The sequence below is a fragment of the Apis florea genome, unplaced genomic scaffold, assembly GCF_048593485.1.
Source record: "Apis florea isolate Af1SG1 unplaced genomic scaffold, ASM4859348v1 contig_3203_pilon, whole genome shotgun sequence".
Lineage (NCBI taxonomy): Eukaryota > Metazoa > Arthropoda > Insecta > Hymenoptera > Apidae > Apis > Apis florea.
Window position 1 is genome coordinate 228,854 of NW_028256723.1, and position 17,842 is coordinate 246,695.

The 17,842-nt window shown below is 38.7% G+C and overlaps 2 protein-coding genes across 5 annotated transcripts in view; both read right to left on the reverse strand.

The window, feature by feature from the left end:
- Nucleotides 1–1,862, reverse strand: part of LOC100869708 (RNA-binding protein MEX3B) — a 65,917-nt gene extending 64,055 nt beyond the window's left edge. Inside the window, exon 1 of the mRNA XM_003693876.4 lies at nucleotides 388–1,862. Coding sequence (XP_003693924.1) covers nucleotides 388–688 — 301 coding nt within the window. The 5' untranslated portion in view covers nucleotides 689–1,862. The remainder of the gene's footprint in view (nucleotides 1–387) is intronic.
- Nucleotides 1,863–15,261: 13,399 nt separating this feature from the next.
- Nucleotides 15,262–17,757, reverse strand: MBD-like (methyl-CpG-binding domain protein 2). Of its 4 annotated transcripts, none has more exons than XM_086910912.1 (5): nucleotides 17,223–17,695; nucleotides 16,893–17,034; nucleotides 16,482–16,535; nucleotides 15,747–15,959; nucleotides 15,262–15,476 (listed from the first exon to the last, which is right to left on the reverse strand). In XM_086910912.1, exons 1-5 carry the CDS (start codon nucleotides 17,351–17,353, stop codon nucleotides 15,378–15,380), a joined length of 639 nt encoding a protein of 212 aa, XP_086767038.1. In that variant the 5' UTR covers nucleotides 17,354–17,695; the 3' UTR covers nucleotides 15,262–15,377. The 4 variants fall into 4 exon arrangements, with proteins under 4 accessions (XP_086767038.1, XP_086767037.1, XP_086767039.1 ...); XM_086910911.1 differs by having other exon boundaries at nucleotides 15,714–15,959; XM_086910913.1 differs by lacking the exon at nucleotides 16,482–16,535 and having other exon boundaries at nucleotides 15,714–15,959; nucleotides 17,223–17,757.
- Nucleotides 17,758–17,842: the final 85 nt, after the last annotated feature.

A 17,842-nucleotide genomic window follows, 5' to 3' on the forward strand; every position in this document is an offset into this window, starting at 1 on the left:
TGTTATTAGAACGTATTACGATGATATTTTCAATTAATGTGTTGATATTTATCAAACCGTTTTTGGAAAATATTTTACGTTTATCACGTATAAATTATTTTTCAATATTTATAAGATTTATATCGACGAAAGATATACAAGAAATATCTTTGTTGACGCGCAGTTCGAATAATTTCAAATCCTTAGGCTAAGTTGTACACGATTTATCAAATCACGAAGTTTACTTTTCGAGTATAAAATTTATCATCTGCCGATAAATGATTATCAATTCTCGAGAATATTTCACATTTAAAACGTATCGATATTTCTATACGGGAAAGAAGGTTAGATGACCGTGAGAAGTAAATCCGCGAGTTCATAAGAAGTCGAGGTTATGTTCGCGCTTACCTTGTCGGCCGACGATCTCTGCCACGTGCTCGCTGCTAGGCACCGGCACGCACTCGGTCATATTCTGGCTCTTCTTAGAACGTGCTTCCTCGAAAACGCCTGCCGGTGTCGTTTGCAAAGGATCCGGATCGTTGGCCGTTCCGGTGCCGGTTCCTGTACCAGTGCCCGGGCATCCGGGAGTACCCTCGAGACCAAGCATAGATAATTCTAATGCCAATTGTAGGGCTCTCTGGTCTTCGAGGGAAGCGGTTCCACCGCCATTAGCTCCGCGATCCATTTCGCTGAACAAACTCGTCGGCATGTCGCTCGACTAAATATCGCGTTGTGTCGCACCGGCAACTGTGTCGCAACTGTATGTGTATGTGAATACGAATTTGCACAGATAGTAAATCACAGTATCTTTATTCACCGATTTTCACTATTTTTTTTTTGATATAATAATAGTCTTTCTTCACAGCCCGTGTCTTTTTTTTCCTTTTCCTTACGTACGTTGTTCCAGAATGACTTGTCGATAATCAAAGGTTAAACCGTATCGAACAGAGAAAGGTGTTCCTCACGATAAAGTCTAACTCGAACGATCGGAAAACAACGAAACACACGCGCGCGCGGGTGCACACCACACACACTAGATTATTTAGGACGAGAACTACAGTGCCGCTACACCAAGAGACTGAGCGGTCTACTCTTCTCGTGCGCGGTCACGGGGAAATGTATGTAGGAAAAACAACGATGCACCGTACAAAAATAAAATCGTCGCTTCGCCGGTGATCGTTTCTGTCTTCTTCCTTTTTCGTCCAGTCCTCTGTGCGCGCGTATGTACGAGGAACGCACGACGTGAGTGTTGTTCGTACACTGAAAACGTGTGGGCTACTAGTCGTCGTAATCTCGTGTCCACAATCGCACGTCCTTTTCTCGTCGATCAGTCTCTCACTCGCGCGCTTTCTTTTCACCGCGTGTACAGCCGTGCTATGAAAATGGCCTTCTCGATATTCGCACTGGTTGGAACTGTTCGTAGAGATTCGTGTTTTTAAGAACACGACTTATAACCGTCAAAGTCGTCGCGATGTTCGTATTTCTTCTTTTTTCTTTGTTCGTGTATCTGTTTCAACCGATACAATTTCGTTCGTTCGTCTTCTCTTCTGTTTCTCTCCGTTTCGTTCGTTCTCGTTCTCCCCTTCGGCGGAACGGCGTAACGTAACGTAACGTAACGGCGCGTGTATCACGTTTGGGAGCTTCGTCACCGACCGACTGACTAAAGCGTCCGAGAGCGTCGTCGCGCGACTGAAGCACTGAAAACGGAGGCAAGGGGCGCCGCGCTCTCTCTTTCGTTCCTTCTTTCTCTCTTTATCTTGCACGCTCACTTGCTTTCTCTCTCTTTCTCGCTCTCTCCCCCTCACCACGATCTTTCCTTTCGAAGGCAAGCGCGTGCAACTACCCTCTCGCTCGTGTTACCACTGCGACTGACTGCGACGTACTGCGACTGCGGGTGCTAAAGCCGGCGCGCCGCCATGTGCCGGACGCCGGCTATGCGTCTCGGTGATTGGTCATGACGGTCACGTGGCACCGTACCACCCCTCCCCACTACTACTCGTCACCGGCGCACAAAGTACGAGCGCACCTACCAGCTGAGAGCGCCACATTTCGTTCGCCTCCGGATACGGGCGCGTGCACTCGTCCCTACCGGCTTGCAACCCCCTCCGTGTTACCGCTCGTGCTCTTGCCTCTTCGCGAAGTTTCCCTATGGATCCACGTTAGAGCACCGGCTGCACCACCGATTTTCAACAACGCTGATTGCGAGCCCGGGGCTGCCTGGGATTGTAGCTCCATCTCTTCGCGATAACACGAAATGTCACGATCAGGGGATGCACTTTCATTCCGTCGATGCAATTTCAGTTAATTTAATTACTCACCGTCAATATTTCTACCTTCAGCTTTGTTGTTTGATTGCAATTTTAATTAACGATAATAAAACGTTTCTTTTACAGTTCCATTTTTTATTTAAACTATTCAGCTCGAATATTTTCATTTATTTTTCTTCCCTTCCCCTTTCCCACTTTTAATTAGAAAATACATCGATGCAATTTATAATTTAGGGAAAACTTTAACAAACACGAACGAAAAATACTGTGTGCTGGTGTGCTTCGATATAACGACTCGTTTTAAACCATTATAGTGGTAACAGTGTATTTTCCAGGAATATTCGTTATATGCATCGTACCGTTCACGGTTAACCTCGCGATGCAACACCCTTTCCTATCCGCAGTCCCGTCAACGACCTCTGTCTGCATATAGGGTGCCTAACAAACGCATTCGTCGGTACTCTTTTTCGTGGTGCGTGTAGTCACTGCAGCACATCGGCGAAAGGAAATGCAACAGGAAGGAAATTTACGACTCTCGAGAAATAATAGCAAGGTATCGTTCGAGTCGTAAACCGTAGTTGGATCGTTTGAGACTCCTATCACGCCGTAAATTAGATACGACGTCAAGAGTAGTTCAAAGGAAATCTCAGCTACTCCTAGGTACCGATATAAAAGTGAGATTCTTCTTAAAAAGTCACGATTTTATATGATTTAATTATCTACTTTTACACGATTTGTTATTCGTTCCATCAATTTTTACCCATCTTATCGATAATCATTAATCAAATCAAAACGTGTACATTAGAATTAAATATGATAAACGAATAGTCCTTATGAGATCAAGAAATGTCCATTAAAATATTTCGAGTCACGTCCGATCGAGGAAAGATGCAGAAATTCTGTTTTTATCCGTTTTAATACGATCGAATCTCGCGATATAATAAATTTATACAGTATCGCTGATGAAACGAGAAAAACAGAGTTTTTTATTGCGATCGATATTCCACGAGCACACCGCCAAACAAGTTTCTGTTGAAATGTCTTAGCACAACGTTCGTGCACAGTGCACTGCGCTATAGTCTGCGCTAAAGCATTACACCGTGGAATGGTTAACTTTCCGTAATCGAGGTATCAAGAATATCTACACTCTGAATCGGTTAAGCTAGGTTAAGTTCCGCCGATCTATCGTCCTTGAACTCCAACGCCAATGATCCCACAGACTATGCAGGAATTCGTTTCTAATGTGGGGTTCGCAGATCAACGCTACAATTTTCAAGATTGCAATTTGTAATTGTAATTGAAGCGTAAAAAAGAGAGAAAGAAGAAATAAATCGCAAAAAAAAAAAAAAAATAGAAAAAGAGATCATTAATTACTTGTAAAAAAAAAAATTTATTAAAATTCTTCTCTCTCTCTCGAGTTAAAAAAAAAAAAAGAAAAAAAAAAGTAATTATTAAGCGCGATGAAGTGCACACCCCAATAAAAGAACAACCGTTTCTTAAAGATGCGCCGCGATAAATTTTCAAGAGGAACCAGTTCGCCACGTAATATAAAAACGGACGATGTAAGAAGCTGTCCACCTCCTTTCTATTAATTGTCAAAAGTCAGCCCGATACGAGGTGGACGAATAATATCGTTTCACCGATATCTTCAATCTCTTAATTCGCAAATCACGCAGTTGCCACCTGCACGATCCTATGTATATATTTGCTAACGACGAAACGGGGGATTCGATCTAAACTGATTTCTAAATGCACCCGTTTGGACCTTGAACCGAGGTGCAACCGTGTTCCATTGTTCTCTGCCGACGACCCTTCGTCCTCTCCCCAGACCGGCCGATTGCTCGATTTTTAGTCGGGACTGCACACACGATCGGGACTATGTCCTGCGTCTCGTCGAGGACAGACGACGATGCGCACCAGAATAATTCCACAATATTGAAAACTTTCATTAGGTTGAATTTTTTTTATTGATTTAACGTTTATCTTACTATTAATTTTGATATTGATATTCGATTTTATTCGGGATATAAAAAATAAAATGTTAATAATATTTATATTTTAGAAGAATTTCAAATAAAAATTTAATTTCGTTTCTATATTTGCGTATATTACAGTACAAAGTAATAAAAGAAAAGATCAAAAATTGATATATCTATTCTTTAAATTCTTTTGCTTCGTTGAAATTATAATAAATAATAGTTTTAAATGATATTACCTACACGATGTTAAGAAAGGATTATAACGTAACGTACGAGAAAGTTGCCTGCATTTTATTAGCATGCCTTGTGTATGTAACTCTTTTATTATTACTATAAAGTAGCAAGTTACAAGATTGTAAATTAAATAAAAGTACAAAAAGTGTGGATTCGCATAATCACGAATGCACAAATATTGCACAGAAAATAAAAAAAAATATTATTTCTTTTACTAAAAGTCAACGTGATTCAACAATAATGCCCAATAAAACGCAGATTAAACGACGACAAGTGTCAGCAAAATCTTTGGACAATGAACCTTCTCTTTTTTATACTTTCCTTTTCTATTTGCTCAAAGCAAAAAAAAAAAAAAAAAAAAAAAAAAAAGAAGAATCTGCACACAATTGCTTGGATACCGAACAAGCCAAACCATTATTCTTAAAATCCCTAAAATTTATTCCTTGAAACTTAAATAAGATTATATATTACTTAAAGTAAGGATATATTAGAGAAAATAGCGAAAATCTCAAGGTTTTTCAAAATCGTTTTCAAATCGCCGGTCATTCAAATTTATGGTGAAAAGAAAAAAGAAAAGAAGAAATTTCTACGGCTTTCTCACCAATCCTTCGGCAAAAGCGACTAATTTTGTTTCTCATCGTTTGCCGAAAGCAACGACCCGTTGCTCTTTCAAGGCTGTCTCGGGACGCCACCTTTTGCCATGAGCACCTGCCGACTTCTGCCGAGCTCGTGCTCTCCCGACTCGCTCGTAAATACTTGCAACTTGTCCCGTAAATGTTGTTTTCCCAAACTTTTGCTCGCATTCGCTCATTTTTATCACGGCCAACGACTACAAGGAGGGGGACGAGCTGATCGAGCAATGAGCAACGATTTACCCCGAAGGGGTGGTTTCTCCCGACATATGCGCGCCTTCTGTACACGAAACACGAGCGTGAAAGTGTCGTGTTCGTCCACGTGCCTCGTGTTCATCGAATTAATTTAGCAATCGCCGCATGATCGGTTGGCAATTGATGATGGATATAATTTTGACGTAATTGTGGCCGGAGGAATGGGAAAGCTTTGCACTTATCCACATCGCTTATCCTCTTCCTCCACAGAATGCTGCAAGAATTGAACACGACGTATTGACGATGAGGTATGTAGGTTGGAATTGGCGCAGGAAGACGAGCGAAGGGTTTGCAGCCCTGTGAGTGAAATTAAATGTAGACAGTCAAGAGGTGTATGAGGAATGTAATATACGTGATGCACCGGTTGTGCATTGTCTCGTAATTGGAAGAGATGTGGATAAATTGAATTATTTCTAACGGATTCTGCTCGTTCCGCCCCTAGTGCATATTTGATTGTTGATTTAACGAGTGAGTGAATTTAAATGGAATAAAACCGCGTGAAATAAATGTAATAAAATTTTAGAGGAATTTTAAAAGAATTTTCAACTAAATATTTGGAAACAGAAACGCATGTATGAACGAATGTATAATTATTATTTTTTATCCACATCAAAGAGAAAGTTTGATATTATTAACTCCCTTAATCTCGATAACTATATATATATACTACTCTTGAATTTATTTACAAAGTCGATTAAAACTGACGTGAAATAATTAAATTTCGATCACAGCTTAGAAAATTTTAACCAGATGAATCGATTAATATCGGTAAATCGATTTCGCTTGAAAACCGAATCAGAGTATCCACAATTCAGGATAGAAGCAAATTACTGCAGTCTGAAGGTAGTAATTTAAAATTTTAAAAAGCGGGAGAAATAGCGAAGTGGATCAACTGCGAATCCTCGCTGCGCAACCTCCTCCTCCTCCTGCTGCCCACGTTCCCTCGAGAGACCGCCTCGCGTTTTCGTGGCTACCATTTTCACAAGTCTCTCTACCGGCTTCGTTCTGCAGCGAACGACCGAAAAAAGCGCAGCCCCGAGAGGAGATGTTGCAACGCGATACTGTTCGGGCCGTGATCGAACACCGTGCGCGCCTCTTAATGTCGCGGCTTATTACGAGCAATAACGATCTACTGTATGCTACATTTATATCTTATCAGACCCAATGTTACGCATCACGCGCTCCATAATATCATACTTTTAAAAACGTGTTTCTTTATGCGGCAGAAAATCGAGCTCGAATCCACCAAACGATAGACTACGACCGTTCCCAAAACACCAACGCTATCGTTTCAACAGATTTCCATCTTCGTGCATTTCCATCTCCGTAATTACGATAACGAACAACAGCACCCCGACGGATGTTGAGAAACGGACGGTACTCCTACTCCATCCAGCGAGAAAGAAAGAGAAAGAGAACGAAAAAGGAAATCTAAAATAGGGAACGTTTTCCCCGGAAAACATCCTCAAGGGGCCGCCCTAATGTAAAGGACCCTCAAAGGCGGCCACGAGGGAGTAGCGGCACGCGCTCATAACCACGTTTTTCAGGAGTTGTGGCGCCAACAGCCACCCGACCGGCTCGTGTGTTCAACTTAATAACGAACGGAACAGTTTCTGTTCGCGTTAGCTAACTCCTCTTCGACGTTCGGCATGCTCGGCCGTATTTTTAGCGCATGCAACCGGTTGCCCTGCAATGGCGATCATTGTCGTTGCTTTGCGAAACTGCACCAACTCCTGCGGGGCGGCGTGTCCCCGCGAGATCGGCGCGTACCTGCATGTGTCGTATATCGTGCACACGTTCGCCACCTGCACAGACACGCGCGCGCACGCGTCTGAGTGTCGCGTTCGCAGAATACACCTTGGTGATTTTTCTGCGCGCACACCGTTTTGCGTTCGCACGCGCGCTCGAATACCAGATCGAGCGGGCTCGCGTGCGCCTATATACGGGCCGGAGATCGTGTATGTGCGAGCAAGGTATAGGCGCGCTGCGAGGATGGAGAGAAAGAGAGGAAGAGAGAGAGAGGGAGAGAGAGAGGAGGGGGGAATATTTCGTTCGATTTCGATCGACGGGGTGTAACGGGGGAGAACCGCATTGCTGGCCTGTGAGTCGACCAAGACTGCTAGGACGACGACAACGACGACGACGACGATGGTGGCGGCGGTGGTGGAGCCGACGCACGTCTTGTCGCCGAACGGCGTGTCTGAAGGGCAGGGCCGTATTGCTCGCGGCCAGCACCCATACGATACCGCCTCGAGCGTGTGCGCTCCGTTTCGCGTGCCACCGGGGTGAACGAGGTGTGAATTTTAATACGATCACGCCGAGCCAGCCGAGGGTAAATAAGACTTAGACGCCATGTCAAGGTGTATCCTTGTAATACTTTTGAATTTTTCGGGGAGTCTCATCGTCCTCGATACTTTGTTTGATTGTGAGTTTATTTCTTATTTTTGATGGAAACGGGATATACGGTGTAGAAAATTCTTTGGCGGATATCTTTGGAATGAATGACTGCGATAATGGCCGGTTGAAAAAAAGCTTCGAGCCGAATCTCGCTGTGATTCACGAGTACGAAGCCAGCGAGAGTCGGTGCTGACAATATTGATCGACTATCTATCCCAATATCTGGTTAACCACGAAATTCGGCGGCCACCCACGCAACGACGTCCAGGGAGCGGGGTCAGCATGGGCAGCGGCCGTAAGGCCGTTGCACAACGGCGAAAACGCATAAATAGCATGGTAAACGATGATAGCGCGGATAAACTGCCTCCTTTCTAAATATACCGTGCTCGGTCCATTCGCGGAATGTGCTTCTGACCGCAGTCTATAACACTTGTCACCTTTCCTGCTCTCACCTTTCCTTGATCTTTGTTTTTATACTAGTTGAAATGGTAAGATGTCGGGAATGTTGCACGAATGCGTATTCTGTTACAATTCTTGCTTCGACGTAATTGAACCGCCAATCTCGCTTCAAATTTACTTTTCTCTATTTTTGAGAAAAATAAGAGAGGTTGAGAGGTAGTATTTTAGTAGATTTTCCCTTGCTTCTTGATATTACGTAAGAATTTATTTTCTGATAAATTTAGACTTCTATCGCTATTTCTATCGATTGTGAAGAAGCGTTCGTACGTGTTGTGTACGTTGTAAACCGAGCTTCAGTTGGCCCACAGACGTGGCGTGCACTGAGAGCTCGAAAATTTGAGTGGTGAATGCTCAAGGTTGAGAACCGTGAAAAATAAGGATTAATCGAGGAACAAACGGCAAGATTCAAACACTTTCGAATCGAAATTTGATGATATTGTGAGATTCTTTGCATATTACGTGGTTGAAAAAAATCATCTTAATTAAAATAATAAATATATAAAATTGGAAATGTAGCGATGAATAATAAAGATAAAAAGATAAGTAACGTTAAATATCAAAAAAATTTACCTCGAAATCTTTATATAACCTCAATTCGAGATCTTTGTTTGTAACGATTCTGTGTTTTATCGGAATACAACTTAGTACATTTCATATGGAAATTTTACAGCGATTAGAAATGGCTCGTTAAGACAGCGTGGAGCCACAAATTAGCTATAAATTCGATAGAAGATTTATTTACAGCCAACATTCACGTGGTTACAAATACCCTTTGTGTTTATAGTCGGCACTTTCGAGCGAACGAGAAACAGAAAACGATTCACGATCGGGGATGCGTTTGCACTGAGAAATCAAAATACTTTAGACAATGGTGTAGGTATACGGGGGCAGATTTAGAGAAAAAGTTAAAATTAAATTTTTCTCGCGTTTGTCGTTATTTCGACGTAATATAATTTAAATCTCGTTGATTATTTGAATTTCGTTATACAATTATTCATGAGAATTTAATAATACAAGTAGAATAGAGAATATAACAATAATAATTGGCAATTAAACAAGCTATTTATCATTTTTATACTTAATCTTAATACAAAATTTCTAAATTTATAAGCGAATTTTATTTTTACATAAAAGTAACATCGTATTATTAAATTTCTATTTACTAAATAATATACAAGGTTTTCTCTATTACCCTATAAAGGCTAATAATTCTATTATGTATATTTCAATAGACCTAATATAAACAAACAATCCATTAAAATATCCTATTTCCATTCTCATATAATAATATATTCCAATTTACGAGGTTACTTAATAACTATTCCCCAATTCCTTAAAAGGAACCTAACGGGTTTTTTAATTACACAATCTCCTTCAAATGGAAACCATGGATATGCAGTTACGAGCAAACATTTTTCCACGACACGAGCCACAGAGAAGAAACGTAAGTTCGCAATACACCGGCCGATATGCTGCGTACTTCACGGGTACAACTTCACGAACGGCAGGAATTTCTCTCGCCTTGAAACTCGTTTCGCACGAGAGAAACGAACACCGGCCGTCGATGAAATTTCGTGCGTACGCTTTTGACATTTCGCTGATCCCCCGGAGACGTTAGCCTCGATTCCCTATGAGCGAATCTTGCGACACCCCCCCTGACGAATTTAAAGTCTCGCGTACGAAGGATGGGCCGAAGGTAGGACCGGCGGGGGGGGAGGGGGAAGAGAGAGACGAAGAGACGAAGGGTGATCGGAAGGAGAAATAAAGAGGACGGAGAGCGTGCAAATTGAAAAGAGGAGGGAGCGAGGCGACGAAGAAGGACGCAGAAAAGGGAGCACGCGGCAAAGGAGAAGAAAAGAGCTCGCTTTTCAGACGGTTCAATAGATTTCGATCTGAGCGACTTTTTTCTGGCCTCTGAAACGAAACGAACAATGGGCCAGACGGAAACCATGAGCCAAGCTTGATGGCCTCCCGTGTGTACGCTTCCACGTGTATACACGCGTATAAGGGATAGGGCGTGTGTGTGTGTTGTACATCTGGATCGATCTGGAACGAGAACGGAAGTTTAATGACTTGTGGAGTGTCGGTGAAAATCAGGATCAGCTGGAGTTGGCCGCGTCTCGCCCGCGCTTTGTCGATTGATCAGGTTAAAAAAGAAATTTCACGTGGAAGCGTGGCCTCGTATCGAGGGTTACGAAAGTTCGTGGCGAAATGGAAGGATAACGCGAGACCGTTCAATCGAGCTCGTCATATAATTACACTCCAATGACGATTTCTTAATTGGCATTTAAATTTAGCGATTATGAAAGATTTTCTTTTCTTTTTTTTTTTTTTTTTAACGTATGCTTGGAAACGCGAGATTGGTAAAGCGACCAGTTCTCTCCTATCCATCGCTCTCGTCTGGCGGGCCCACGAGAGAGAAAGTCAGTCGACATCGATTACGTATAACAGTTGGGAGTCGAAGGTCCCCAGCTGTTCTTCCGTCGAGAACGATGGAAGAACCAACGCCTCCTTCAAAAGGCCTCTTGCAAGTTGATGATGTTTATCCGCTGCATCTCGCTGAAATTGATTGTTTCCTCTTGACTGCAAAAAGAAAAAAAGAAGAAAAATATTTAACGACGACAAAAAAAGGAGAAGAAAGAAATTTAGTTATTTATGGAGGTCATTCGTAATAAATCATAATAAATCTGTGTCTTTGCAGCTTAACGTTATTTGATAAAATTTAATAAAATTTTCGTCGAAACGAAATGCGCTCTTTAATACAAATTCTTTTTCTCTCAATTGTTTCCATTGTGTCTCCTCGTGGGAACGTTATATTCCGTTACCTGAGCTCGGTTAATTCGGCTTTTACGATTCAACTGACCATTGAACGCAAATAATTTTGCCATATGTTCGAGATTCGTGATTCTTTCTAGAAAATTTCCGAATATTTTTCAATCTGTATAACCATTTCGTCGTATGCACGGTCATCCTTGGTCGAAGCAGAGCTCAAAAGATCGATAACAGGACATAGTGGCGTTTCTATTTATATGGGAGTGCGGTTCGACATAACCAGAGATACAATCCGCGATACGTGCCAGATAGAATCTTCCCATCCAATTTTAGTTCGTCGAACTGCGAGGAATTACGATATACATGAAAGCTCGAAGAATCGCTCGATAAAGCTCATCGCGTATACGCAAACACACAGAAAAGTATAAATTCTTACAATTATATTGCAAATAGCAGAACTGAGTCCAAAATTTCGCGATTCCCGTTTGTAATAATAATAAATAATAATAATAATAATAATAATAATAATAATAATACAATGAGCTCGTTCGTTTCAATGGTGTCAAGAATATTTCACGCCAGGGATTCTTAAAGTGTGTGAGGTCCATGGATCGCTGGAATTCGAAAGTTAATAGTCTGAGATCCATGACTAATTTTACAAATTAAAACTTGGTTTGTCGTTTTAAAAATAAGAAATGTAATAGGAATAAATTTTTCATCACTGTTGATTTTTAGCTTTCTTCTTCGTGTAAACGCAATAATAATGAATGAAATGTTGAATAATGAAATTTAAATGATATAAGATTCTGTTCGAAAGTAAATTTCTTTAATTTCAAGGGATTTCAATATTTTTGTGATAAAATAATTTTCCAGTTACTTTCCATTTTTTTTACTGTTGCTGCAAAATATTACAATTTGTTAATATACGTTTTTCACAAAAAGAAAATATAGAAGTGAAAAATGAAAATATAAATTTTATTGCCTTTTATAAGCTCGTGTACTAAGGTACTTTATCCACTGAGTGCACTAGTTTGCTCAAATTCAATTTTCTTTCTTATAACACCATTCGAGCTAGGTTCTCGAGCTTGAGAAAAGTTTCTCTCACTTTATCTTCGTACATAACGTAAAAATGTTATGTGTATGAAGAGCATGAAAAATATAATTATCTTTCACAAAACTGTACTTTTTCGTTAAAAAAAAAAAAAAAGAAAAAAACAATACTTAATTTATGATTATACCCTTAATTGCGGCTTTTAAAGGGTATAATGTGTAAAGTCGTGTGGCCATACTAAAAACGAATTTATTTAAGCAAAAATAAAAAGCATTACAATTTATAATGCAGCTTTTCCGTCATATTTCAAGCCGTTTTATTCCTTTAAAAATCTAATTTCCTATAAATTCATTAAAAGCTTTTACATAGCGTCATCTATCTTTTATAAAATATTTTCTCCCCCTCAAAGAGTTCGTCATAAAAGTTTCATTATTCATTCGATAATCACATTTCAAACAATTTCTCCCATTTTATTCGTACAAAAAAAAAGATGAATTTCCTCTTTTCACTAACAAATTACAATATATTAAATTACAAATGCAAATCATTATAACCGAGACGAAACGTCGATTCTCTTATGTCTCTCATAAACAAGAATAAAGTCGAAACGAATCAGAATCAAGACGATCCACCATCGTGGTCACCGCTGTTTAACGAGATTCGATTCTCTAATCAGTGCTTGTCGCGTGTGTTTACGCGCGTCACGTCGCGAAAACAACAAAATCTAATCTCGTGGAATTCGATCGGCTCAGAGGCAGAGCTCTGGAGACACCTGGACTCCATGGATAATTTCCACCATGGAATTTCATTTCAGAGAGATCCCAAACAAATGAGAAACAAAACGCGGATCCTTTCGTTTCGTGTTACAAGTCCATTGACGAGTTTAACCGCGAACGCGCATATTCTATCAACCGCAACGGCGTTTAACCAGGGATTAAGTTTTATCGGGCACCGGCCACGGGATACGTGAAATGAATACAGTTTAATGCGTTCGATTGTTCTCGCCTTGTTATCTGGTTTATTGTACGTATATACACTTGCCAATTACCGAGTACGAAAGCGAAACCGATTCCATACCGATTTTTAACGATTATGCTTATGAAATAATGATTAGTTAATTCGCATTAAGGTGTAATCGTGGCCGATTTAATAATTGCTTAATTAGGACTTGATAAAATGGGACAAACAAGTTTCTACGGATGCATTCGTCGGATTGCACGGAGTGTGTAAAAGAAATCGGAAAATTGGCTGTCAATCAATTATTTAGATACTCGAGTTTCTATAGTGTGTGTTCTTTTTTCCGTATATTGTTGATGATAAATATTGAAATTTAATTATTAATGTCAATTTACTTGATTAAAAGAAAAATCAAAATTGAAGATTGTTACGTTACAATGTAAATGTAATTCCATTTGAAAAGAGAGAGAAAAAAAATAATAAATACGAAAAGACCGTTATATATGTATCATTTAAAGGATATTACGAGAAAAATAAAATTCTCTCGATGCGATAATATAAAAATGCAAAACGTAATTTTCACGATGTTGTTTAAATAAAATAGAAATATACGCGTAAAAGAGCATAAACGTTTGCTTATAAATCCGAATGTAATCTAGACAGTGGAACGAAGTGTCCGCAGAAATTGCTGCGGCAAACCGATAATATTCTCAGATAAGCGATAAGAACCATCGATGCAAAATATCCAGTTACAAAAAACCGAATGCTACCGGGATATTTACAAGCCCTGTAAATGCGATAAATTTCGATCAAATCACATTTTCTTAAAAATTAACAATTGCTCGGTGAATATTTTACATAGATAATAGGCTGAATCGTCGGTGTCGCCTCGATGGTTGACGCTAAAACGTCGGATGAAACGAGCGTATCCTTGACAATGTGCGCTGAATATTCGGGTCACATCCTCGATCAGACTTCCTTCGCCGGTGGACTCGAACACACGCACACGCGCGAGACCAGAGAGGAGAGCATGTAAGGCCGATTAGACAGGATCTAGAAACGTGTTCGACGAATTATAACGATTTAAAGTGGGACATGTGCCTATACATCCTATACATTTTCCTCCTTCTCCTTTCGTCCAACTGGGAATAAGGGAGAACGACCCTTCAGGGAAACAGCTGTTGAGCGATGATGAGAAAAGGACGGAGGTCGGGATTCGGAGAATGACGGCGGAGGAGAGGGCAGACAGAGTGAAAAAAGAGGTTACCACCTGGCTTACCTGGCTTGTGCTTACCTGAAAACCGTATACCTGCCCGGGCATTCTTTTGTGCGGGGCCCGGGGCACGCACCCATTCCCAGACGACATCCTACAAAACTATACCGAGCCACCAGGCTACTGCCGTGTCGCTTGAGAAAGACGTTTCGAGAATATAGCTAGAAGATGTCCTTGATATCGTGCATGCGTATCAAGGTGCTTGTTCTTGCACCGTCCATGTCACTGACTTTCGCCTTCTCTGATGACGTCCACTTTCGAGTTAAGGTCATTGGTAACATAATCGAACCATTCTATTCTTCGCGCGGCTTTCGTCGAATTCAAGTTCGACCAGTCCAGTGATTTATAATCAGTAGTCGAGAATGTTAGAGTTGAAAATACGTCCTGGTTTTTTTTTTTTTTATTTTACCATCGTCACGGTGATGCAGAGTAGAAAGAAGTTTTATAAAAATGTCGCGTGCTTGTATAATTTGATGTCTGGCTAATGGACACGATTGATGCATTAAGAGAAGAACATATGGCGTGTTCCTACTTTTTCTCGCGCGGAACCGCTCGCTTCAAGGATCATTTCATGCGGCCTCGTTTCCGGTCCGTGCGAAGGCAGATGCAGTTTCATTCCCGTCAACAATGTCCGTGGAACCACATTCCGAGGAATCGATGAATTCTCCGGCCCTTCTCAATTTTCTGACTACGTCGAAAATCTGGCCAGATGGCGAATAACCATGGTAACTCGAACCGTCGTAAATATTATCATCAGCTCGTAACGAAAATTTAATGACAACAGTGCTGATTCACTCGCCGAATTCTTCTCTTAATCGTTAAACACAAAGTTTTATCACTGTTTTGAATTTGTTTTCGCAGAATTACAGGCAATCGAGATTACGACGATTGTTATTTGTTTTGAAAATTATAATACAGTTGTACTTCTAACTATTACTATAAGCCAATAACAATAATTCGTAAATTATTTTAATTATGTTACTTATAAATACGTAATAGTGAATTATTTTTCTTTCTTTATTATAAAACATTTATTATAAAAATCAGGATGACATATAATTTATAACGAACTTAGGACTAGGGTGAGGGAATTAATATAAATATCTAAAGGAATTGTACAATTTATATAGGAATAGATCGTAAAGCGTCTTGTAGCTTTTTCCTTGCTAGAGCAACTCGATCCTCTTGCCTCTTGATGTCTTCGTCAGCTATCGAGACGGCCTGAAACAAAAAAGAAATTAATTTATCGGTTATATTTCGACAAGTAGTTCTGTTAAATGTTCGATTTAAAAATTCTCTATCGTTTTCGTCGATATACCCTTTCAAACCTCCAGTACATAATTATTTACATTCCGTAATAGGGTGTTTAATCAAGATATTTGGTTAAGTGTATGTAACACGTAACGCAAGTTAAGTTTAATATAAGCACCCTATTTGGTATCTAAATATCTATTCTACCTGTACGAGGGGTTGATCGGGATTAAGAAATACCCCGGGATTTTTCTCTAAAGCTGTCTTCGAACCCGTTTGTCCCGTGACCGGTTGAGACGAAACATGTAATGCAGTTGCAACACTTTGAAGCAAAGTTTCTTCCGTAATATACGGACCAACTGGCTTCAAACTTTTTGGTAAATCCATTCCATCGAATTCAAATCCATCTGGATCACATGCTCTTAAACCTTCCAAACGTTTTTCCCAAAATAACTGTAAAATTGAAAAGAATACTTATATATAATTCATCATATTTATATGAAACAATATGTATCTTATATAATCTTATACAAAACAACGAAATGAAAATAACGAAATAATATATGTAATAGTAAACTTATACACATGAGAAATCTAATAAAAAAAAAAAAAAGAAATAGTCCAATTACAAAAGCAAAATGTATTTGCTGAAATACACGAAATAAGGAAAATGATTTACTTTTTAATTTCCTGCGCTATATTTTGGCCAATAAAAGATGAAAAGTACGTAACAGTAAAGAATTAAATAATATAGTCTATATAATACATTAAAAAAATGTGTCTTATGTGAATCTGATTTCTATAAAACATTCAGATAACAAAAAACTTTCTAAAAAAAACATGCACTGTGCAACTGTTTGTAAAAAAATTGATAATTATGAATGTCTATTTATAAATATATTCAAATGTATTCAAATGATAGAAAGAAACATACAATAATTATTGATTCCACAAGCACATCGAACAATATATTACCTGTTTAGGCTTATCTTGGGAGCCATATTTGCCATCAATTTTATCGGCTCCTTCCTAAACGAATGATTTGATGATTGAACCACAAGAATTTAGGGGAAACATTAAATACCATAATAAAATTACAAATTATAACTTGATCACACAATTAAAGATCTTGGGACATTACATGTATGTTTAAAGGGATATGGTACATTACAAATGATAATTTTATATACATTTTATGAACATTTGATAAATAGCATAATGAATAAGACATAAAATCTTAAAATTGACAAATTTTTATCTTCTTAATAAAAAAAAATATTACTATTAAAGAATGTCGGAAAAAAGTATGGTGTAATACTTTGACTATTTAATACATATATACATAAGAAAAACAAGTAATAATAAATATAAGTAAGAAATACTAACTTGTTTGGGTTTTTCTTGATTTCCATGTTTAATATCTTTTACTTTTCCTTCCTGCGTCTTATAAATAGTTACTGGTTGTTTAAATATAGATGCTGTTTGTCTTATCGGTGGTACTAACGATGCATCATTTCTGACTCCGCGACTAAAAAACAGATATCATAAATATATATAAGGTTAGAATAAGCAATAAATGTTCGTACATCATTGTAATCGACATAAAATATATATAGATTTTTGTCAATTCTTAAATACTATACATATACTATATGCAATATGTATATATTATTGTAATATAACGTTTTAAATAAATTTTTAAAATATGGAACATACCTGTAATAATAAACGTCAACTTTTCCAGTAGATGACAATTGATTTTGGCTTTTTCTCGAAGCCTCTTCTCTGGACGGCCAATTTGTTGGCAGTGCCGATGGATATTTCTTTTTTTCCACTGACATATTCATTTTGCAGAAGTGTTTATTTCAATATATTCGCACGTACTTTGAAACTATTTAAATAATTAACGACCGGGAACACAAGCCAACTACCAGTGGCCATATTGATGCGTTCCGCTAAATTCGAGTAGGTTAGTGCAGTATCAGTTCGAATAATTATCTACATGGTGGCGGTACTATCTACACACTGTTATTGAACCATCATTTGTAATAAATACTAAAACTAGTGTGATAATTTATATTATATGTAAATTAAAAAATACAATTTATGCCATATTTTTTTTATTATTATATTATTCTTAATATTCAAATAAGAAAAAAATTGAATTACACAGATTTTTTTCCTACTACAACCATCTAGCGGTGAATATAGTAATAATAAGTAATTTTTGAAAACTATACAATTAATCGACGAGCCATCTAGCGGTGAATGAATAAAACTAATAAATTTTCCTAACATTTAATAAATTTTTTGTTTCATGCTTAAAATTTAGTTAT